Here is a 25,016-nt window from a genome sequence, read left to right as displayed (position 1 = left end):
GTGCCTGGAGCTTAAACATTACTATGTTTGTCTTTCCACAAATGATTAACCTTATCAGCCAGTCTACCTCAGCCACCTTTTTATTAAGGTGATACTGACCTCTCTCCAGCATAAAACCATTTACAGCCAGGAATAAATTTAGGTCATACTGCACTAACCTAAAGCAACTGGCAACTAACTGACATTATGCTGAGAAAAGTGTATATGTTACATCAGGGCATGGTTTATTAAAAGTATAAATACATAATATATTCTAATATGGCAATTATTTTGTGTGATCTTCCGTGTGTCCAGCCTTCTTCACTTAAGGTGTGTATAAAAAAAAGACGGTCTGTCTGTGTGTGTGTGTGTGTACGTGTGTGAATAAGCAAGTAGATGTCTGACCTCCCTCTTTGGGTGGCAGGCGACACACCCTCCGGCACATGGCTGTAAAAGCACACAGGTATTTCTGCAGGCTCTCGTCAGTCTTCTTGTGCAGCCGAGCCATGGCCCTGAACTTGGTCCAGTCAAACCGGCCAAGGTTTGGGTCGAAAACAACACCAAAAGTGGAGACCACACGGTAAAAGTCAGCCTCTTCTCGCCTTGTCCACCTGAGGAAAGTGAAAATATATTGATATTCCTTATCACTGATCAAAACCTCCAAGATGCATTTTATTTATCAACCACACATTAATCCGCTCTCCGTTCTAACCTTTGTTGCCGTTCAATCTTAGCAACCATCTTGGGGTTGAGCGTGTCGTTGAGTGTAGGGGGCAGCGGGCAGAGTGGAGCCGACAGTATCATGGACGACGGAGAGGGAGTCTGGGTCTGGTGGATCTGGAGGATCTGCCGGCTCTTGGTGTAGCGTTGAGAGGCTGTGATTAGTCGCCTTAGTCTGGCTGTCAGCACCGAGGGTGAGGGCCAGTAGGAAGTTTCACCTTCTGTCACTGGGACTGCATCTGGATCAGAGTAATATACAAGTACAGAGAGTGTCATTCCATGTTTTGCTTTGTGTCATGCATGTGTCATCTTTATCCTAACTTCAAATTCCACAACTTTTCCAGATTTCCATCGCCTGTGGGAAGCCTGTATTTATAATCATCATAGTAATGATAATCCACTGTGGATTATAAGCATCTAACACTCACCTCCAGCGCTGTCAGTGACAACCAAGTCTCCAGGAGAAGAGGCGTCATCCTGCATGAGAAGACAGTGTGTGTTTATAGCAGGAATATAAAGTTACCCAACTGTGATGCAGTCTTGCACCACATGCACCTTTGGTTCAGGTAGCCTTACCTCCATATCGTCCTTCAGCAGGGCTGGAGCAGGCTTGTACTCTGGGTCATCCACATCCCTATACACACACACACACACACACACACACACAAATAAAGTTTTTTTTACTTTTGCAGTTGGCAACCTGACACAATTTAAAAAAAATATATTTAAACTTAGACCACGTAATGTTTGTACTGACCCATCCATGAAATCGTTGCCTCTCTGTTCAGCAGCGATGGCCTTCTCATCTGGTCGTCCTACACGCTCTAGGAAGCACAGGGTAGGATCTGCACGAACAGTGTTGTACTTCTCATAACCTGGGAGGGTACAGGAAGATAAGCAAACACCAAAGTTAGCAAAGGATAATGTGTGGAAACTCGAAGATAGGAACCAGGCAATATACACAAACGGGATGATTTCCCACAATCACCTGGTATCAACAGAAAACTAAACACTAAAAAAAGTGAAGAATAAAGTATTAGTTAAAATAATGTTTTACTTTTTTAAAACAATTCATCTTAGAATAACTTTAAATACTGGTACTGTTACATAGCAGATCGTTGTTTCATGTCAGGTGCTGACTTTTCCCTCTTCTGTAAAGTGACCATAGCTGCTTTGTAAATAAAGATGAGACTAGTTGAGTTTCATTTTAAATTTATGGCACAAGTTGTTTCTCAATTGGATTACCTTATTAAATAAACAAAAGTGACAGTAAGAGCTGGGGTTTCTTACCATGCTTATAGACACCCAGCAGCAGACACTTGTCAGAAATGGTATCCCACCACAAGGCTGGCAGCTCCGAATGATCAGGGTCTGGCACCCAGATCTTTATCTCACTAAGAGGAGGAGGAGAAGATTTAGATGGATATTAGGTGGGGGAATCTTTATTGATTTAATTCATTGACTGAATTTGTTTAATCTGCTCACATTTGCTTTATTAATTTGGTGTTAATGCAAACACTTCCCACTGTTCAGGAGGTCCAACATATCACGACTCGTCATTTAACTTCCTATGGTAATTTCCTTGTTAACAGTGGTTTGTATAATAGAAAACAGAAAGAAACATTACCATCTTTCACCAGCAGGTGGAGCTCTACAGACATCTTATTCATTTGGCTAATCAGTTGTTTCTTCTTTCAACAGGTTGATACCATATGCTAATGTCCACACTTGCCACTCGGAGAAAAATCTATGAGGCCGCTATTTCACCTTGATACGGAAACTCTGCTGTTGCCAATGGAACACTCTGCCCGGGTCTACAGTGTATTAATGCTGCTAAATCCAGTTGACCTTCTGTATACATCATGAATTCAGCTATACTGTTAGCTGAGCAGGGCATAAATTACACAACCACACTACCATCCACAGTATTATATTTTTTAAATATAGTGTTTCAAGAGTCTTAAGCAGTCGGGACAGTTGTAAAAAAGCTAACATTGACAAAACATAGGGCAGGAAGGGTATGTAAGACAAGGTAACGTCTGCTCACCTGAAGTCCACGCCGTCTAGCACCCTCTGGGCCTGGCTTCCTATGACCTCTTGTTTCAGGTAGTAGAGCATTCTGACCCTGAGCAGCACCCTGCACAGAGAAAACCCACTGGTCACAACAAAGCCCTGACCACGCACAAACGCTGAGCGAGCAGAACCAAAACACACACGCACGCAGCAACCTGTTGAACACAATGCAAATGAGTGAAATGTGTGACAATTCAGCTGTAATCCTAAAATTGTACTGTATAGTCCTTGTCCTATCATTTCACACAAACATTACTCAATAACTTCATGCAAATACATATGCCGGTTTTCTAGGATTTTATTTTAGTGTGTGTACAGCTACATGCCTTACACAGAGCAGGTTTAAGCCTGATTAATCAACTTGGCGAATTATAGCTTTACTGAGCTCAACATTATTGTATAGACCACACAGGGAGTCCTGGGCAGCTCCACAGCCAGGCTCTGAGGGCCGAATGAACAGACAACAGTCTCTCTCCAGTCGTCATGTGGTCGTGCTCTGGCAGTAGATGAAGGCTGGGAAGTCGAGGCTGACAAGGTAGCGAGAGGCTGACTCACAGGGAAAACATTAGCTCTGTGATGCATGATCACACATCACAGCCAGCATGCTTTGAGCGAAGACACAGTGAAGTGGTGGGAACTGTGGTGCACTGGTGTGCCAGGCTGGAACGTCTGGCATGCCTTAAGATTTAGCTTGATGTAGAATGCGTTCTGTGTAATCAATTTGGCTGAACACACAATTATTTCATTACTTCATCATGTAATGCTGGCTGTTTAAAAAATGCGAAACAGAGGTTTTAAGGATTTCTGGCATGAGAGCAAAATTCTCTGTGGGGCATTATTACCGTGGAGTTATTAGCGGTCTTACTATTTACAGAATGGTAACATCTCAATGAAGCCCCTAAAACCTCCCTATTAAAACTACTATTCAAACCAAATTAGATAAGGAAAATAATCAATTTGCCAAGTACCTGTAAATTGTCACCATTTAACTCATTCTCAATTAGCAGCATAGAGCACAATTGTCTGGCACCTTATGCCAGATTACTGATAAAATCTGAAAGTTTCACAAATAAGAATAAGAACAAGGAGAGTGCAAATATCCCTCTAAGTAAACTGTGACACTTTCTACATCTTTGTATTTGTAGCCACTTAATCGTAAACCTGTGGCCTTGTCTCCTGCCAAGGCTTCTCTACAGTGCTGCTCCTCTTTCAAGAGCACCAAAAGAGTTGTGAACCGCTGCTCTGAAACATAGGTAGCATGCCAGGCATTCCATCTTTTTACACTGTAATTCAGCTAAATATTGTTATAAATGAACACCAAATCATTCCCTCTATACTAAAAGGACAATGAAAAACTGTAGGGTTCCCAGGTCTGTCTGTCTTTCTGTTGGAGTGATTGATGTTTGTGATGACCAGTCTGGACTTGTAGCTCTGGTAAATCAAAGCCTTGAAGTTCTTCCCTTTTCCTCCTCCACCCTCCATCCTCCTGTGTGACTGGACCCGCCCAGGAGCAGCTGTCGCTTCCTCTGCCTGTCAGCACAGCCCTTCATCACTCTCCTTCTATGCCTTTGTTAGTCAGTGCGTGTGATGTGGTTTACTCAGAGAGGCTGCAGAGTACCTCAGAACAGTCATACACAGTCTTTCATAACCAAATAAGCAAAGTATGCATGACATGAGTGGCATGACAACAATCCCTCATGGTGTGTTCACAGAAAATAATCCATCAAAACCCAGCGTAAAGGGGAGCTACTGAGTAACAGATGTAATTCTGATTCAAAACACACAAACACTATGACATGTCTATGTGCCTTCTCAAGCATGTGTACTTGATGTCAAAGCAGATTTGATGAGTTTCACATCTTTACTACAGTATGCAGTAAAGGATATCTGATATTGATACAGTAAAAAGCACAAGCACACTGCTTGCTGAGGACCAAGAATCCAAGGTGATCAGATTATCTGACATGTCGGTCTTTCAAATTTATGAAGACTTTTGGAAACTGTCAGACATTTCCCTCTACTTCTGATACTTTCTATTCCTGTGTAGAAGTCCTACATTTACGGTCCTGTTAAGGAAGGCAGTCAACCCCCCCCCCCCCACCCACCCACACCAGTCACATTCCAGGTCCTCGGAGTGAAAACGCAGAAGTCAGCAAACCCTGCTGACTGTGTCCCCATTTGCCTGGCATGTCACATATCAGACAATCCCTGGATTCAGCACAACTGGACCGGGAAACAATGGAGAACTTTCTATGGAAGCTGTGGACGCTCTGCGTCTAAAGCCCTATGGACACAAGCCCCCCTTTTAAAAAGAAGCAGCCAGCTATTTGGCTTTATATCTCAACGGCCCATGTTTTATTAGCAGCCATCTTTTTCCCTCGGTCTGTAAATAAGAGAGATCTATGACGGCCATTAGTTGGGTTGAAGTCTCATTAGGAATCATATCAGTCAGCTGGTGTCAATGTGATGCATGCCCGTTAACGAATCAGTTAACTGTCGGCTCCAATAGATGTTTTAGTGCCTGCTAATTACTGTGGCTTGGAAATGCCACAGTTTAAGTTTAAGACATGTGCAAGTTGTATTTTCAAACACTTAGACTTCATTCTATTAAAAATAAATTAATACAATCTGTGCTAGAAGAGAACAATGACCACTCGCCGGTTGCTATAATAGCATTAAGGTTTAAACACAGACTATTAGTTAGTAATTAAGTTAAATGCATGAATATAAGATATTATAAATGTCTCTTTCATCTTATAACAGTATTATGTATATATATATATATATATATCTCTCTCTCTCAAGTGTCATACTACATGTAAACTGAACTGGATTAAAGTGTAAGCTACATTTTTTTTAAATGTTGCATATATAATGTAAAGTGGAATAAGGAAACACCTACTTGTTGCAGTGGTGTTTGAGGTGTTTCTTGTAGCCGTCATCCTGAAGCATGTGCTCTGGATTGTGCTTCCTAAGCCACTCAGCTTTGTGGATGTCAAAAGAGCTGGACTGGATCTTCATTTTCTTACCCTTTCTGCCCCGAGGGACTGGAGCAGACAGACCTAGTGGAACAAGAGTAGGTTGAGAGTCATGATGCAGTACAATTCAATTGTTTCCTAAATCCCACTACGTGTTGTGATAAGGCCAGTTAAATGTAGGCTGGAAGTCCACTCACCCAGGTGATTCTGCAGCTCCTTGGTGCGTCCATCCTCAGTAGGGGCGATCAGGTCCCACATGAAGCTTTTAATTTTGTCATCTCCACGGTAATGGACCAGGCAGTAAGACAGCAGGGCCCTGCAGATGGACTCCACATCCCTCTCTGTCAGTTGCTTCTTAAAACGCCCATGGTTGAGAATATCCTTCCAACGACCCCACCTGGACAACGAAAGAGAACAGCCAAATTTAAGATTAAAAGTATCACACTAGTCAAGCTATACTACTTGGAGGACACCTTTATTGTGAAACTCAACATGTGCATGGCTTTACTATCACAGTGATGACAGCCTTGTTTGTTTGTATATAACTGGCATTAGTTTCATACAGTTAGGGATCTTAGGACAAATAGATTTATGGTTCCTGTATCCTATTACAATTTTTTTAGTTAGGTTTCTGTTTCCGTTTAAAAACACCAGTTCAATCCTACCTATGGACAAGATCAAGACAGTTGCTATGGTTTAATGGCTTAAACTATTTTAATCATCTTACCCATAAACAAGCAGGTTCTTCTCTACTCTGAAGCACTCTGTGCGTCCATAGCTGTTGAGGCGGTCTTGGTTTCGCCTGAGCTTAGGTTTGGTGTCGTCACTGTCACTGTTGCCCTCTGAAAGCTCTGCCAACTCATCCTTGGTGGCACTGAATGGCCTTGTCTGCTTTCTGACACGAGGAGTGTCAATCACCAAGCTGTTCTGTAGTGAGGGAATGGAGGGCACACTAAATTTTAGCAAAGGGCTTTCAAGGTCTATAACACAGATAAAGTAAGGCTGCAACCCTACTGGATGTCCAGCAATTATATATTTGTGATATGCAAAATGTTTTTATAAGTTAGGTCCTAATTATGCCCTTTATTATTTGTGGTGAAGTACATACTCTGCCGTTGGCCATCTCCATATCAATGTCAGCTTTTTTGGCCCATTTATCCCAAAAGTTGGGGTCATCCAGAGAGATGTCTGTGCGGTTTCCGGATGCCACAAAACTGGCCTGAAAGCAGACATTTGAATCATATCAAACCATAATCTTATTTGCCATTTCCTGTATGCTGTATTATGAGCTGCTCCTTAAAATCAAAGACTGCCAGTGACCTGTAAAATTTTAATTGTAGCTGTCCACCTAATTACATGGTGAGGACTGGTAAAGACATTTACATCTTGTGTTAGAGCAGTTGTGTTTATCCATTTTATTCACCTTAGCAAAGGTGGATCCTCGTCCCTCAGACTCGATGGTGATGGTCTTTGTCCTGCGCTGGAGGATCTGATCGATATCCTCCTCACAGAATTTGGCCCCTTCATCCTCCTCATCCATGATGGCCCCGTATGCACCACGTCTCAACAGATCTTCAATCTCCTTCTTAGACAGCTGCTGCTGCTGCACTGCCTGAGATGAGAAGGAGAAAGGTATTTAGAGTCAACAAACTATACACAACAAATAGAAATAAATGACCAAGACCAAACTGAATATCAAATGGCCTCGAGGAGCAAAATGAAACAGTATTGGAACATTATCCAACTATAAATCGACGACTCTCTGTGCGTATGTGTACATGTGTTTCAAACGATCCCCGCATGCGCAAAAGACGTCACACGCAGCACGCTGTCACAAGACTCTGTACAGCAATTCAATTTATAGTATCAATTCATAACAAGAGTTATCTCGAGACACTTGACAGATAGAGTAGGTCTAGACCACACACTATAATTTACAAAGCCCCAACAATTCCAGTAATTCCCCCAAGAGCAAGCATTAGCAGTGGCTAACGCGACAGTGTCGAGGAAAAACTCCCTTTTAGGAAGAAACCTCGGCAGACCCAGGCGCTTGGTAGGCGGTGTCTGACAGTGCCGGTTGGGGGTGTGATGAACAGTGGCAATAATAGTCACAATAAAGATAATGGAACCGTGACTACAAATGGTAGTCATAGTAGTTCATGTCATAGCAGGGCACTGCAGGGCATTACAGGATGTAGCGTGGCACAGCAGCATAGGTGGACGCAGCAGGACGCAGCCGGACACTGCAGGGCATCGCAGAGCGTAGGACCACAGTGACAGCTGCAACCAAGATCTTGGTGCCACCCTAATCCAAGGGAATATTTTGGGCGAATAAAGAAACATAAGGACTCCCCAGAGCAGCGGGGGTGGGGAGTTGCTACATCTCCTAGACGGCTCATTGATTGCGGTTCACCGGCTCTGCTACCAACAGAGAGCCTACAAGCCTCTGTACAAATGTAAAGCACTTTGTCTGGTAAGGTAGAAAGATACTACAAAAATGCAATACCATCGGATGAGTTGTTCTCGAGAACTCTTCAAACGGGCACGCCACCCGACAACGCTGCAAGCAGCATGTTACAAGAGTAGCGTAAGAGCGAGAATTGCAGGTGTGTTGAGTGACGTCAGTGCATGTGTGGTCGAGCAAGGAGAGCAAGCGGTGCCATAGTAAGAGCAGCATATGAGTGCGGCTGTGAGGAAAACGAGAGGAAAAATATGGCAAAGACGATGTAAAGTGAGTTAACAGTGAACACTAAACAAGCTTATCAAGACACAGTTGCTTCATCCTTTGTCAATACTGCCGTGAAGTGAAGGGGGTAACCCCTGAAAGAGTATCGGCCCTGGAGGGAACGTCTCCCCTGTGCTCCCCAATCTGGGAGCCTGAATCAGGGAAGGTGTAACAAGCAATACTGGGAACCAAGCGTTTTAGAACTGCATTTTGGGTCAGATGTTTGTGAGAATTTACACGATAAAAGTTCTGAAAAAAATATTGGGAACCAGGCACGCGCTACAAACCGGCATTGCGCTAGTAATATACAGTACAATGCACAATACAAACATAAATACCTGCAAAACCATACAATTTTAAAACGGAAATCAATGAATCGTGTAACAGACAACATCAGCAGCCCTGTATCTAACCCAAGCAGATGTTTATTATGCAAATATGTTCAGTCAGGCCAGATGTGGAGACCTGCTAATAGCTCAACCTCCTTATACTTCTGTTAATTCTCAAGAGGACACCAACTGCAGCAAAACATCCACCTACACACTGTTGACACACCCCCTCGCAACAAGATTAGAGTAATAGGATCGGTTACACTTCAAGTGGAAATTGTAAGACCAAGTTTCAAGTTTTAGGGTTAGTGAACAGTTCTTTTTCATTGCTTGGCATCTTGTTGTTGTCTGCCATCTGTTACTGTGTTCCCCTGATGTCATTCAGAACTGATATTAAAAACTGTTGACTTTTATTATTGTTGGAAAGACACCGGAAGCACTTTTGACTTTTAACGTCACTCATTCTTGCCCAGTGACAACAGGAAAGTCTGAATCAGTGAGTGTAAGAAACGTGTCTGCAATTGTGTTATGACATGTTGAGTCAAATGAGTTGCTTAAACTAGAGTCAAGTTCCAAATTTCACTCCAAAAATTAACTGGAAAAAATGGTTGTTACACGATTTTAGTGGGTGTGGTAGAGGTACATTAAAACTATTACATGAATAACAAAAAGGATGACAAGTTTTGTCACAATAAAATAAAAGTGTAAACACTGTTGTATGTTTGTATGTGCACATTGCCACACCCGGCTTTTTCCGTATACTGCTCATTTGTGTAATAATTTGATGAGATGAAAAATGTCATGACTCATAAAACGGATGGTATTCATCACAAGCACTGTTTTAAAACAAACTCTTTGAAAATTAACTGAACATAGTTTACATGACTAAATGATTTCATTCCCCATTTTTATTCAAGACCATTTGGACAATTCTCAAACATACCCCTCCCCCGGCGCCTCCTCCCAGGCTGTTATCTCGGCCACTCATGCTCTGCAGCACTGCTTTGTCCAGGCCCAGCTTGAGGCTGGCGCGATCAAACATCTCTCGCTCGTACGAGTTCCTGGTGATCAGACGGTACACCTTCACTGCCTTGTTCTGACCGATCCGATGGCAGCGAGCCTGGGCCTGTGAAGGGAAGAATAGGAAGAAAAAAAACGGAGTAAAATGTACTACACGTACAAATAGGAGCTTTTGATATCTTTGGTTTGACCCAAATATCATCTGATCTTTAATGATTAATTCGTTGTGAAATGTATACGTGTTCTTGATTTGGACACCAAAAGTGGTGTAAAGCACTTTTCGTGGCGATGAATCTTGTTGGCAGGCGTTTACACGAGCAGATGTCAGACAAGAGATAACTATCAGAGTGCCAAAATGCTTTAATGCCTGCACTAATGGTACAAATCTACAGCATTATTTTGCATCTACCGCTAAGTGAGTTTGTGTGTGTGGTTGTATCGTACCTGCAGGTCGTTCTGTGGGTTCCAGTCTGAGTCAAAGATGATGCATGTGTCTGCTGCTGTGAGGTTGATTCCCAGGCCACCAGCTCTTGTGCACAGAAGGAAAACAAAGCGTTCCGAGTCAGGCTTACTGAAGCGGTCGATAGCTGCCTGCCGCAAGTTCCCGCGAACACGTCCATCTATTCGCTCATACAAGTACCTGCAACACAAAAAAATTACCCATGATGCATGTACAGTATATGCACTCATTAAATACATGGCTCATTCTGCAAGATATTCACCTTCAGCTTTAGGTAAAGTTTATTTAAACAGCAAAATTGTGTTGATGTTTGTGTTTTCCTGAAGAGTTTGATTTAGTGACGTGAGCTTTTAATAACAAATTTTAACTCAACCAAAGTACTTATGGACTGGGTCTTTAAATATTTACCAACTTTTATTTTGCTTTCTGGGACACTGTATCCTAGATAGATAGATACAACAGCACCTTGTGTCCATTCTCATTCCCTCCCACAATCTGACCCCTTGCCCTCCCAGGGGTAATCCACTTCGTCAGGAGAAGCCTCAGAAACTCCTGCTTGTCTAATGTAGAGGAGCCCTGAGGGCTTCTATAACCTGCTGCTGAACCCTGTCTGAGGTCTGTGCTACGCAGCACCTCACATGTTTACAATAGTTCAGGGTCTGCTCCAGCTGCTGGTGGGAAGCCAGACCAAAGAGAGAGAGAAAGGAAGAAACAGAAACATGAGAGCAACGAAAGGATGTAGGTGGACAAAGAGACAAAAAAAGTCAGGAAAATGAAACCGAAAAAGACTGTGGAATGAGAGTTGGGAGACGTAAGAACAAAAATAAAGACAAAGATGAAAACCAGAAACCCAAAGTTGTATCTTTAATTATTAAATTCCTAAATGCCATTAAATTCTAACCCTTCTAGCTAGTTGTAAATCTTTCCCCGTAATTGTCTTGCTAAATGTTCCTGACCACTCACCCCATTTCAGCTTTTGAGAAGACTTTTGGGCATTAGCTAAGACACAGCTAGAACCAGACACACACAGAGGGAAACAAGGTGAGAAAGCTTTGATTCTCAAAGCAATGTTGTACTTTGGCAGAGCCTTAGGTTGTATATAGAAGCTCTTTGCCCATAAGTCCAAATTATTGTCCATCATCTTAATCAGCTGCCCCTATGCTCTGTAATTGAGGAAACAAGGGCTTGATTTCCCCCCCCATTCGCTGTAATTACAAGCCTACAAATCATACATTTTGCAAAGAAACAAACAAAAGATTCTTCCTAGGTAAATAAATACCTAAAATCCTGTGACTTATCTTTTTAAAGACTGATATTACTGTATTTATTACCCTTTGTGAAGCTTAGATGTTATATAGTTAGAATGCTAAAGGAAATTTGGTCAAAATGGTGTGATTTTCTCAGATGTTTGGCCATACAACGGTAATGAAAGAAGAGAGAGAGAAAATACTACTTCCAATGTTCCAATAGGAGCAACTGCTTAGGTCAATTTACAGTTTCCTCCAACAGTCCCAGACACTTTCATTCTCACACCTATGGGGAATTTGTGTTTGCCTGTTTATGCGTTATGTGTATATTATGTTTGTTTGTATGCTTCCTATTGACTAGTGCATGCTATGATATGTCACAGCCTATTTTAGCCCTGAACAGGATATGGATGAATGAGTGGGTTGTTTTGACTCATTTGATGTGATGAAACACCAGGCTCCATACCTTTAATCACTAAGGCTGCTGCTAAATCTCACTGGCAATTGGCCATTATGTATTGAATGCTAAAACACACCACTATAGACATATTGCCCCTAACCAGTTGCAGCCAGAGGAGTCAGATCATCCTTTACAACATAGCCGGAACTTAGCAGCTACTGAGTGTCCCCAGTATACTGTACCACTAAATCCTGCCTGTCATGTGCACACGACTTGGTGCTTCCTTTGCATCATAACGGACCTAATAAAGCCAGAGGATGAGAGTGACTTTACATTTTCGAGCAGCAGCACTAAGTTAACAATGAAATGTTTCATAAAGACAAGAAAAAAAAAAAAAGACTTGTTGATTTTCCTTTCAATATGGACTATGACAGAAGGTGACATTTAGTGAACAATGTAACTACATACTACACACTGCCTACATGTTTTTCCAGACATTAATTCCTGCATTTCATGTGCATGGTGTTTTATATGTACAGCCCGTGACAAAAGTCTTGTCGCTAACAACAAATGTAGGAACAACAAATAATAACTTGACTTGTAGTTGATCAATTGGAATCAGAAATGGCTTATAAGAAAGGCAAAGGCTTCTGGATTATGCTTATTATACCAAAATAAAGTATTGTATCATTCATTGAGTTTTATCATTGAATTAGGACAGAAAGGTCAGATTTGGCTTGGACAAAAGTCTTATCGTGTCTTTAAATGATTCAACTAATCACAGATTAGAGCTTCACCTGTGACAAATACTGTAAGTAACACATTCCCAAGTGTGTATAAAAAGAACTCCAGCACACCAGTGCAACCTGACCTCTCACAACATGCCAAAGATCCAACCACAGACCAAAGTGCTGATCATCAAGAGCCTGAAGACCAAGTCTGCTGCTGAGGTGGCAGACATCTTCAACGTATCCAAACGTCAAGTGGAGAGGATAAGAAAAAGATTTTAAGAAACTGGTGAAGTTCATGACAAGCCCAGGTCAGGCAGACCCTGCAAGACAACTGTTTGAGAGGACCGTTTGTTGCTTCGACAGTCCAGGGCCAGCCCTTTTTCACCTGCAGCAGAGCTACATGAGAACTGGTCACCAGAAACCCCTGTATCTATAAGAACAGTTTGTCGAATTCTCTCACGCAGTGGTCTCCATGGCCAAATTAGTGCTCACAAACCAGCACCAACAGAAGACAACTAAAAAATTGTGTTGCATTTGAAAAGGCCCACAGCTTGGTGAAAGGATGGATAGTGGAAAAGTGGCAGAAGGTTGATTTTTCTGATGAATCTGAAGTGCAGAAGTCCTGTTGGAACCCGCATGGACCCAAGATTCACCCAGAAAACAGTCAAGTTTGGTGGAGGAAAAATAATGGTTTGGGGTTACATCCAGTATGGGGGTGTTCGAGAGATCTGCAGAGTGGATGGCAACATTAACAGCCTGAAGTATCAACAAATTCTTGCTGCCCATTACATTCCAAACCACAAGAAGGGCAAATTCTTCAGCAGGATGGCGCTCCTTCAGCCTCCACATCAAAGTTCCTGATAGCGAAGAAGGTCAAGGTGTTCCAGGATTGGCCAGCCCAGTCACCAGACATGAACATTATTGAGCATGTCTGGGGGTAAAGACGAAGGAGGAGGCTTGGAAGATGAAACCAAAGAATCTTGATGAACTCTGGGAGTCCTGCAAGATTGCTTTCTTTGCTATTCATCAATAAGTTATTTGAGTCATTGCCGAGACATATGGACGTAGTCCTCCAAGCTCATGGGAGTCATACATGGTATTAATTCTTTTTCCCAATGCACCATGACTTTACCTATGCTCTGATGTTATTGTAGCATGTTTGTGTACTCAAAATAAAAGTATAATTTCTACCGTACATTACTGTATTTTTGTATGCGACAAGACTTTTGTCCAAGCCAAATCTGACCTTTCTATTCTAATTCAATGATAAAACTCAATGAATGATACAATACTTTATTTTGGTATAATAAGCATAATCCAGAAGCCTTTGCCTTTCATATAAGCCATTTCTGATTCCAATTGATCAACTACAAGTCAAGTTATCATTTGTTGTTCGTACAACTTAGATAAGCGACAAGACTTTTGTCAGGGACTGTAGGCTGATACTGACTGCAGCTGATTTTGTCTGTTTTTTGAAATGCATGATGTCTTCGAGAGATTAACATTATTAAAACCACTTTTTCAGACTTCTTAAGTCTAAGCTTTAACTAACCAACTCGTAATTAGCTGTCACCATTACCTTCTCTGAATGAGGTAGTCTTCCAAGATGTCCAGGCAGCGCACCATTTGGGAGAAGATAAGCACCCTGTGCCCTCCGGCCTTCATCTTGGGCAGCAGTTTGTCAATAAGGACCAGCTTCCCGGCAGACTGCACCATAGCTTGCAGGTGAAAGTCGATGGCAGTGGGGCTATACACCTCCCTGAAGTCCTCTAGGATCTTCTCTTCTGCCCCTGACATCGCAAAAACATGGATACATCAGCAAAACCATGTCATTTAGATAGATAGATAGATACTTTATTGATCCCCAAAGGGAAATTCAAGGTCCCAGTAGCTTAAGACATCACACACAACATTCACATACATCACAAACAGGATGATAAAAAAGCTAATCCACATGAATAGCATGGACAATAAAATACTAAATAAAAGATAGGCACCCTGTGCCCTCCGGCCTTTTATGCTTTTTCTACAATATTTCCCTTAATGTCCAATGTCCATTAATTAAGATCAGATCATTTTTTCATTTTTTGTGAAAGTGCACGAAAAATAACTTTCGAAGTGCATCTTTAACAATCTATCTCCGATTGTCAACTTAGATACCTGTGTAGCATATAAAATATTAAGGTTATACGTTATAATTTCAAGATAATATACTAAAAAAGGGGTCCTGAAGTTTTCCACCACTGACACTGTGGTTTAATTAAAAACAATACACTTGACAGATTCAGTGCATATGCAATATCTTCAAAAATCTGTGGAGATTTTCATGGCTGTCTTAAGGCAACGCTACCAGTATACAGGGTCTGATGTAACAATCACTTGAGGTATGAAATTATAGTGAACACCTAAATCTTAAGTCAACGACACCTCCTGAAGACTAAACAGGAAATTGTGGAGACCTTTTGCTGCTTTGCCTGCCAAGAGCACAACTATACATTTGGACTATATTTAACTATGTTAACCTATAATTAGCCTTAAAAAGGTACCATCCTACCTTTGATGAGGTAGGGGTGGTTGCAGCACTTTCTCAGCTCCATCATGGTGTTGACCAGGTTGGGCATATTTGCCTGGCCAGCTCCTTTAGCCAGGAAAGAGAAGTTCTTCTCTAGGATGGCACGGTAGTATTTCTTTTGAATGTTGGTGAGTTCAACCTCGATGATGGTTTCCTCTTTAGGAGCCAACTTCTTCTCCACGTCCTCCTTTAACCGACGCAACATCATGGGCTTCAGGATCCCCTGAAGCTTCTGTACCTGTGGGCCCAAAGAAGAGAAGAGAATTTAGAATGCGATTACCGTAGAATATAGTTATCACATTCAGTAACTGCTGCGGGATATTGTACACTACACATTACATGACATGTCATTTAGCTGACGCTTTTATCGAAGAAGCGACTTACAATTGCTATATAACATATATAGCAATTGTAAGTTGCTTCTTCGATGGCTTCAGAGGTCAATGCCTCTGGAGCAACTATTGGTTAAGTGTCTTACTCAGGGACACAATGGTTGATGTATCGCAGTGGGACTCGAACCAAGGTCTCCCACACCAAAGGCATGCGTCTTATCCACTGCGCCATCACCACCCGTAGGTATGGTCCACAAAGGTATGGGTTTACACATGCTGAGTTTGTGCTGGTTCTGATTAAAATGTAAAACAGCCGTATCATAGATGACATTACATTTTTTTTTGTTTGCTCCAGTGAATTTTCCTAGCCTGGTTGACACCAGACCCTTCTCAGTTGTAAATGAGAGTGGGTCTGGGGAAGGTTCATTCACAGCCTATTTCCAAAGGGGCATCACCAACGGACCCCCACTTAAATGCCTCTGGGCGCAATTGGATAGTCCTTCAACCAATCAGACCAACGATCCGGGTGACGTGGCAGCAACAGCGGCATCAACGGGTAGCTGCGCTTCGGTGGCTGTCATGTTGAATGTAAACAAAAAGCTGCTTGCCGTCGCAGCGCTATCGTCATCGTGTAAAGCCCGCCTCAACGGTTGTGATTGGTGACTCGATTTGGAAAAATTGGAAATGGGCTTGAATGGGCTCTTGGCCAGACAGACTTGAAGAGCAAATCTTAAATTTGCTGGAAGTTCATCAGGCTTTTCCCAGGCAAGAATTTTCCATTCCCAAGTTCAGAATAATTTATTGTATTCAAAATTTGATTAAAATGCAACATCAGGCAAAGTTTCCTATCCAACTTTCAAATCAACAGGTTTCACCACATGTGAAATCTGTGTTTCATGACTGTAATGAATAAAAAAAACATTAAAATACAGAACATACATTATGTTAATCATGACTGCGCTGTTAGCTACAGCAGATGCCTACTATCTGCTTATACATATAACCTGGCCCTCCATCAAAGTAGGAGTCACAAGACCAGACGCATCTATACTATTTTATATTAAAGTCTAATGGTGTCATATTCTGTATGTTATTGATATCTGACTGTAGAGTTGTGTAGAATGTCTTTATTTTATATCAATATATTTAGTTTTAAAACCAGTGTTAAGATTGTATTTTTTTTCTCATTTGATGCAGAACCACATTTCCCAAATCATGAGTTTGTGTGAACAGTACAGCATCACAGCTTATTACTACTTGACCCCCATGAGTGGGCCAGCTTTACCCAACCAGTTTTAATTTTTTTTTTTTATTACACATATTGGCCATTGTATAACATCAGTTATGTGTTCAAAATGTACCTCTTAACAGCAGCAACTTTTATTATAAAAAGGATTTCACATTCCCACTGGCACAAAGAGCTTCTCGATTTAGTATCGCGTGTTGAGTACTAGCTGTTTCAAATATTTAAATTTTTAGCACAAGTACCACACTTCAAACCAATTTTAATTGTCTTTCCTCAAGTGTCTCTTTATCGCTTCTGACTAAAACGGAATATGTATTGTCGAAGGCCTTTTTCTTGTAAGCAATCGTGTCAACACAGTCCAACAACAAGTAGCATAATACCCCATTATCTGTGCTTGTTATCCACCATATGTGGGGTTTTGTGTGTGTGTGTGTGTGTTGTACAAAATGTCACTGTGGCCTGGTTAGAAAAAGCCCCACTTCAAGGGTTCCATCTGTACTCACTGGATCTTTATACTGTATCTGAGCAACAATGTGTGTTGAGGAGACAAGTCACAACATTCACCAACACTAAAACACTATTGTTTTTTATCTGTACAATTGTAAACCTTAAGGTGACAAAACATGGCAATAGAAGCTCTAACAACATTGTCTGACCTGATCGTGTGACATGAAGATTGCTGACTTGTATTATCAAATCAGAATATTCACAAAAAATAACAATGTCGCAACACATTTTTCGATGTAGTTTTCGATTCGCGGACTTACCTGCTCCTCAGTCTTGAGGTCTCCAAACTCCTGCATGAAGGTGATTTCTGAGGGGAAGCGTGCCGGCTCCAGGAAATGGAGCAGGCTGAAGAGCTCCTCCACTGTGTTCTGAAGAGGAGTACCTGTCAGCAGGACCTTGTGCTCCTGAAAGAGAACAATAAGCACAAGATGAAAATGATTTAGTCTCATTTATTGATTAGCCATTGATTAGTTTTTATTTACGCATCTCTCTGTAAGTTGATGGTATATGTACCAGGTTCATGAGCTTAAAGCCCTCTAGCAGTTTGCAGTTCTTGTTCTTGAGGCGGTGGGCCTCATCGATGATAACACAGCGCCACTCTATGGCGTTGAGTTCGGGACAGCCTCCCAGGATCATCTCAAATGTTGTGATAACGGCTTGGAACCTGTAGGCACCTCGCATTACACGGCCCTTAAGACAAAAAAGGGGAGAGATGTAAGACAAACTGTCAAATTGGTTTATTTATGAAACAAATATTCACATTTTTAAGAGATGACATTTGTAGTTGTATGCACAAGAAATTGTGTCTGTTCTACAAGTGGAGGAGTGTAAAATATTGGCTTCGTAATCTTGAATTTGAATGATGCAGAATGTGTACTGTACTGTCATTAAAAAATAGCCGTTTTCTGAGAGAATATAATGAGAATGTAACTTAACATTAGAAACCTACTAACTTGCAGCCTCATGCTGTGGACAGCAAACACATGACTTACTTTATTATTTTGCTTAAAATCTTAAAACGCACCTCGTGAGATGAAGCTATCTACAATATAACCAGGACATGAGTGCACACCTGCTATTGAGTCTTTGCCGTTTGTTTGTTTGTCTGGGGAAGCTTTTCTTCATCCCGCCTCTCCATTTGTATCTATTGCCTTGACAACAGTTCTCAAGGGATACTCGGTTATCAAATAACCCCCTCCTACAGCCAGCCAGCCAACCAACTGACTGCTGTAGAGGAGCCTCTCTCTCTGATATGCCTGAGCAGTGCTGACAGAGAGCTCCCCTTGGGGGCTGCTATGACATCACTGGCTGCCTGGGAGACAGCCTGGTGGCAGCTCCGCTCTGCTCTTGTTTGCCTTAATTCTTCCTACGGTTCGTCTGAATACTAAGAGCTTCTAACTGCCTGTTGTGACACATCACATGGCCTGCCAACCATAGAAAGCCTCTGCCTAAGGCTCACTAACTACCTAGCAGCCTACTCACTGTTGTTCATGTGCCCTTCTTTGAATCCTGTTATATGCTATGTTAGTACTATGAACCGTTTATTCATAAAAATGTTCCCTTACCCAACACAGTAAGAAATCATGGGCTTCATAAAACGATGTAAAATCTGTGGCAATATTTAAGTGTACAGATGTACACTTAAACATTTCCTGCCGTTATTTTAACACAGACCTTTTTCCTTACAGGAAACATTTTTCTGAGATATTCACTATCCTTCAACTGCTCGCTTTTCTCTCTCTACAGGTGATGTTTGCCTCCGAAACATTGTGGTAAGTGAGTTTGCTGCATTAGTTACAGAGTCCCAGGCTTTGTGTTACACATGGTAATCGCATTCTGCCTGGCTTTTCAGTTTCCGACTCCTATCATTGTTTACAGGCCTCCTGTTTTCAAACATATCATTATATTACTCAGAGGACGTCATCTTGCTGACAGTGCTGTGGTTTTAAAAAAAGCACAATGATTATTTTAATCAAACTGAATCACTGCTTTCCAGTCTGAAAGTAAGCACAGCGATGATGCTTTCTGCTCGTCTGTCTTTAAAAAGGGAAAGATTAGGTATGTCAGGATGAACTAAACGGCCTCTCAATCCTCCAATTCTATTTGTGTTAGGTATGTGAGACAAGCTGAATGCCCGGCTGTGTATCCATGACTGATTCTTGCCCGGCTACTTAAGGCTTTACTCAGGCCAAAACAACCACTGTGGTGACAAAACACACCAGTGTCTTTTCTTTAAACATACAACAGCAATAGCTACACTTCTATAACGACTGTAAACCTAAAATGTACAAGAAATGTATAATGTATTATGTACCGTGCATTATCTAGGGGCCACTAGCAGGTGCAACTTTAGACTTTCAATTTTGGCACCTTTCAACACTTAAAATTGATATAATGAATGAAAATGGTATGCAAAATACTATATTTGTTGCACTACAACTGTATAATATGTTGAAGGTCTGACTTCGTTGTGGGACTTCAATGTATGTATTTATTTTATTTGAACTTTATTTATGCTTGTGTAATAAGGGTATTTGTGCTTAGAAAACTAACATCCTGAGCACAAAACGTACTGTAAATATAAAAAGGCAACAAGATATTTGTCCATTTACCTGTGCATCCCTGAAATACATCTCATACTGTTGGAGCATCTGCCTGCTGACCATGCTTCCATGGTAGACAATGACATTGAGATGGGTCCAAGTACGGAACTCGCGCTCCCAGTTGGCAATGGTGGAGAGCGGTGCAATGATGAGGAATGGCCCTTTAATGCCCACACGATAGATCTCCTCTAGGAATGTGATGGACTGGATGGTCTTTCCCAGGCCCATCTCGTCTGCCAGGATGCAGTTTCGTCTGACAGGTGGAGATAACAAGGGTTAGTAGAGAAAAACTGGAGACACAATTGGGGTTGCATAAAAGCATCAGAGGAAAGTGAAGGCAATAGTGTAGCAAAAGGTGATGTACCATTTACAAATCAATATTGTATCCCTGGTGTGTACAGCAGTATGTGCCAGGATGTGGATTTTAAAAGTCTGACTATGTTGATGCATGAGGTGTTATGTCTCCATAAAGACAAAGTTGTGTGATAATAGAAATACAAGATAAAGAAATACAAGAAAAAGAAAAAACGAGGAAAATGCAGAAGTCCCATGATACTAAAAGAATAAACAGCGAACAATGGAAGAGAAAACAACATCATCAGCAGTAATAACAGACCAAAGACATGAGATGCAACATAATGGCAAATGCAACTGCCTCTGCTGCGTGGTGTACTCCAGCAAACCATTTATTCAGCTGTCCAGTGGGTGGGGGTATTATGTCTTGATGCTAATTGCAACGTGCAGATATTCCCACCGGCTCTTAAGCAGCTCTCTACTTTTGATGAATCTTTCTGTGTAGGCATACACACACTCCTGCATGCTCACACATAAAGCCAATTCTCAGGGTTAATGCAAGCACACTGACACTCCGCACTCCAGATGTCCAACTGTGCAGCATTTCTTTTGTGATCGTGGGAGAAGAAAAGCAATTGTTCTTGCAGCAGTGTGCACCTTGACAGGAAATGTGACTCTCCTTGCAAGCCCAACCAAATAATGTGAATACAGCCAAATTACAGCGTGTTCCACACACACACACACACACACACACACACACACACACACACACACACACACACACACACACACACACCAAGAACAGTGATTCATTATTCATTTTCTGCAGTCCCAAAGCTCAAGAGGATTCATCTTGAAATACACAATGCCTATGTAAATCTCTGAATCAATACATATACTGGATTCTATCGGCATGGGATTGCTGAAGGTTATAGTAATACAGTATGTTAAGTGATGCTTTTTAGCTTGAGGTGTGAGATAAGCTAAAAAGCTGTTGAAGCTAGCTTACCTATGCAAAGTGGCAGCATGTCCCTATGCCAAGGTATTTGCTTGAAAAGCAAAATAATCTAGGACATTTTGATTTTAAATATTTCTTCCATTATTTGTCCTCATTGTATTATATGTGTATCAAATTTGACCATGTAGTCCAGATTTACAATAACCTACAGCTCTATACATTGCACAATGTGTGTGGTTCTGCAATAAATTGAAATGTTATTAAAGTTACTTGCAAAAGCAGACAATGTGCAGGGGTCCTAACTTTAGCTAGCAACTTTATTGGAATGATCGTTCAATAATCACTAACTAACTATGTTCACCCTTTCATACCACAGCTAAGCACACCCACAAAACCCTGGTCAAGATCAGGGTTGTGAGTATTGGTCAGATAACCCACAATGACCGCTTCACACCAATGGCAAACTGGGTTCAGTGTGTACTCTGCTGTAGATGTGTGCATATATACAGTATTTAAAACTGACCTGTTGTACCAGTTGAAGAGGAGCCAGTTGACCCCCTCTAGTTGGTAGTCCCTGAGGCTGTTGCCATTCCTGTATTCTCTTGAATGTTCCCTCTTCTTCCACAGATTTGCCGGTGGCCGCTCCTAAGTAAGTTTATATAAAGAGTTAGAATTAGTGTTTTTAAATTACATCTAATTTACATTTTAGTTGTGGAATAAAAGCATTTCATACATTATGATGGCAATGAAAGACAAAGGGCAATCTTAGGAAAAGTGACAGATATGAAGCAAGCCTCCGAGTGCTGATGTTTTTAAAAGGTAAGACAAGTAGGAAAAACACAGAAAACATTGCTGTGGTGGTGTTTGTATTCTCAAAAACTCTCTCTGGAATCACTCCCGTCATATTGTAGGTGCACGGCCAAAACCATTTATCCATTTGTATCAATACTGGGAAATGGTGGACCTGCAGTTAAAACAGGTGTTCAGTTAAAAAGGGAGGTGACTATGGCAAGAGGAAAGATAACTTGAAAAACAATGATTGGACAGTACAAATTACATGACTAATCTGTGTGTAGTCTGGTTACTATACTATAATGTAAATACAACCATGTTTTTGCTTTATAGAGCAGAATATATAGGTTACAGTTGAAAACAAGGTTCTCTTTAAGCCCATTTGCTTTTTTCTACCCCTTCAAAAGTTAGCTTCTTAACTAGGAAATGTCTTCTGAGAAAAAACAAAGTCCTAATTTTACTTTTACGGCAGAAACATCATTGCTCTTAAAGTGACTGGCAGCAGGTGTTTCTGAGTCTCCTCAGTTTGTTCACTTTGCTGTGTGAGTGTGGTCTTTTAGCTAATGATGCCTATTCAATTTCACCATTCAGCATGTTTGGTGGGTGCAGTTTAAACCCTTTCTCTCTCTCTCACACACACTGTTTAATTTTAAATCGAAATCGACCGAAATTAAGTCACAATCTCGAATTTCGAATAAAAAAATGGAATCGTCGATGCTGCCACGCCCCCATGTCACATCCGGTCTGCTTGCCAAGCAGAAGAAAAAAAAACACACACGTGTAGCCCATAGACAATATATAAGGTATAGCCTGCTTGAGGTAGTCCATTTCCTGATTGATTCTACCACCACTCCAGTGGAGGCGCTAATGAGCTAGATTACCACACACACACACACACACACACACAGTAGCAGAAGAAGACCAGCTACACACAACAGGGCATACACCGTTCGCACTCAGCTTGGACGAAGCGCTGCCGGCACGAATGAGGTAAAAAAAACAGGAGTGATTCGGTTCATTCTCCCGGTTCAGTGACACTACTCGGGTTAATTAACCGGCTCTTCGGTCAGTTCGTCAACACACGTGTTGAAGTGCGAGTCAGTCAACCAGTCAGACCCATCAACAGAACTTGAACCAACCTCCTCTTTCACTGAAGTCGCCGCTGTGGAAGTATTTTGGATTTCCAGTGAGTTATGTTGACAATGTTCGCGATGTCGACAAAAAAGCCACAGTTTGCAAGCTCTGCTATGTAGGTGTACCATATTCTTCCACTGGCAGCACGACTAACATGGCAGTTAATCTGTGTGGTATATGTTCAAATGTTCGGAAATAGTTTGTTAAGACACTTAATTGTTCAGAGAAGACTATGGACATGGCTGTTTTATTGTTTTTTGTTTGTTTTGTTGTGAACTTGAATGTCTGTGAAGAAGACTGCAGTTACAAAAGAGAAACTAGATGGCAGGTTATAAATATAAGTTATTGTAACATTATGTTGTTAATAAATGTTTTAAATTTGACAATGTAGTGTGGTACATTAAGAATAAAGGTCAGATATTATATTGCATAAAAGTCTAGTCTAAAAATGGCATAGCAACCTGTGCTTTAAAAAAAATTAATGTAAAAATCGAGAATCGAAAATGTAATTGAATATATATATATATATATATATATATATATATATATATATATATATAAAGCCATAGAGGAAAATGGAAATACAGTGATAAGTCAGGAATGTCAGTGGGCATGGCTTACCATCCTCCGCGAGTCTGGCTTGACTGCCTGCAGCTGCTCAAACTCTTCAATCTTGCTCTGATCTACGTCGTCCTTTAGCTCCCAGGTGCTGTCCTCATAAGGCAGAGAGCACCACTTCACCAGGTAGTACACCACCTCCTGCAGCAAGCAGAGGGGAATTATCACTGCAAAAGACTGGAGCAAGGCCAAGGTCTGCTTTTATAATATTAACAAAGGCTGTGGGGGAAACCCGTTAGGATGGCCTTGGGCACTTCTGAGATACAAAGACATCACTAGAGTGGAGTATATACTGAAAGGAACAAAAAAACACAAAAAAATTGAAAAAGAGTAAAACATGCTGATGCACGTAGACACAAATAAACACACACACACGCACACACACACACACACTACTCATGGATATGATTAACACACGAAAAAGGATTCACTTTACCTCTCCTGTGTCTTTGTCCTCACAATACGATACCTCCAGCACTCTGTCTACCTCTACATAGTCAGGGTTAAAGGGGTCCTCTTCCATCTGAGAGAGATAGAAAAAAGACAAGGAGGGAAGAAAGCGAGAGACAATAAGAGCACAAACCTAAATGCCCACTCACCATCTGGAATCTGAGACGAGTACCACTACTGTATCGACTGAGCGAGCAAAGCGATACAAATATATGCACACATATGTGCCAGCCCACACAGACAAAACACAAAAATTAAATGAAACATCCAGACACACAACATTCATATGCATATACACAAATCACACCCACACAAACATGTCCTAAGAAACAAAACATTGTGAAAACACACACCTGCTCATAGCAAATGCCCAAATATGACATAAAGACAGTATACAGATACAAACACAACCACACAGCCTTACATCTGCAAAGAAGAGTGCCCTCTGTGCTTGTTTAATCTTGAAACGTTTGATCTTCTGCTGAATCCTCTTGTCCTTCACCAGCTGCTGCTCTGTGGCCCACTCACAGTGTAGGTAGGAGCTGACACACACACACACACACACACACACACACACACACGTGAGAAACCCTGAAATACACCTTCTAAACAGCATCTGGGTCAACTGCTGAGGCCAGTAGGTGTGATCACAAATTCCAGATGTGGTGACAGAGGTTTATTTACCGACATGCTGTTCAAAAAGTCGCTGATTTTCTCTATCATATTTGCTTTCATCAAATTCCTAGTGTGACATTCATTTTTCAGTCCTTTTCATCATTAGGCTGAAAACATAATGAATGCGATCTGGCTGATGACAGATTATCTGGCAAGTGAAAAGAAATTATTTC

The 25,016-nt window shown here is 41.4% G+C and overlaps 1 protein-coding gene across 11 annotated transcripts in view; it reads right to left on the bottom strand.

Moving 5' to 3' along the window:
* The window catches only part of chd9 (chromodomain helicase DNA binding protein 9), a 76,653-nt gene that overhangs the window by 10,124 nt on the left and 41,513 nt on the right, over positions 1-25,016 (bottom strand). For all 11 annotated transcript variants that reach the window (XM_078252882.1, XM_078252891.1, XM_078252831.1 and 8 more), the window contains 23 exons: positions 24,593-24,710; positions 24,155-24,241; positions 23,722-23,859; positions 21,698-21,819; positions 19,932-20,175; positions 17,833-18,009; positions 17,580-17,723; positions 15,217-15,472; positions 14,242-14,452; positions 10,269-10,464; positions 9,748-9,930; positions 7,174-7,362; positions 6,859-6,969; positions 6,478-6,677; positions 5,948-6,147; positions 5,675-5,834; positions 2,747-2,836; positions 1,990-2,093; positions 1,457-1,574; positions 1,276-1,333; positions 1,128-1,176; positions 692-938; positions 385-590 (listed from right to left, as the gene is read on the bottom strand). In XM_078252882.1, coding sequence (XP_078109008.1) covers positions 385-590; positions 692-938; positions 1,128-1,176; positions 1,276-1,333; positions 1,457-1,574; positions 1,990-2,093; positions 2,747-2,836; positions 5,675-5,834; positions 5,948-6,147; positions 6,478-6,677; positions 6,859-6,969; positions 7,174-7,362; positions 9,748-9,930; positions 10,269-10,464; positions 14,242-14,452; positions 15,217-15,472; positions 17,580-17,723; positions 17,833-18,009; positions 19,932-20,175; positions 21,698-21,819; positions 23,722-23,859; positions 24,155-24,241; positions 24,593-24,710 — 3,608 coding nt within the window. The remainder of the gene's footprint in view (positions 1-384; positions 591-691; positions 939-1,127; positions 1,177-1,275; positions 1,334-1,456; positions 1,575-1,989; positions 2,094-2,746; positions 2,837-5,674; positions 5,835-5,947; positions 6,148-6,477; positions 6,678-6,858; positions 6,970-7,173; positions 7,363-9,747; positions 9,931-10,268; positions 10,465-14,241; positions 14,453-15,216; positions 15,473-17,579; positions 17,724-17,832; positions 18,010-19,931; positions 20,176-21,697; positions 21,820-23,721; positions 23,860-24,154; positions 24,242-24,592; positions 24,711-25,016) is intronic.

The sequence above is a fragment of the Sander vitreus genome, chromosome 1, assembly GCF_031162955.1.
Source record: "Sander vitreus isolate 19-12246 chromosome 1, sanVit1, whole genome shotgun sequence".
NCBI lineage: Eukaryota > Metazoa > Chordata > Actinopteri > Perciformes > Percidae > Sander > Sander vitreus.
The sequence above is the reverse complement of the archived record's forward strand: the minus strand, read 5'-3'. Positions and strand labels throughout refer to the sequence as shown.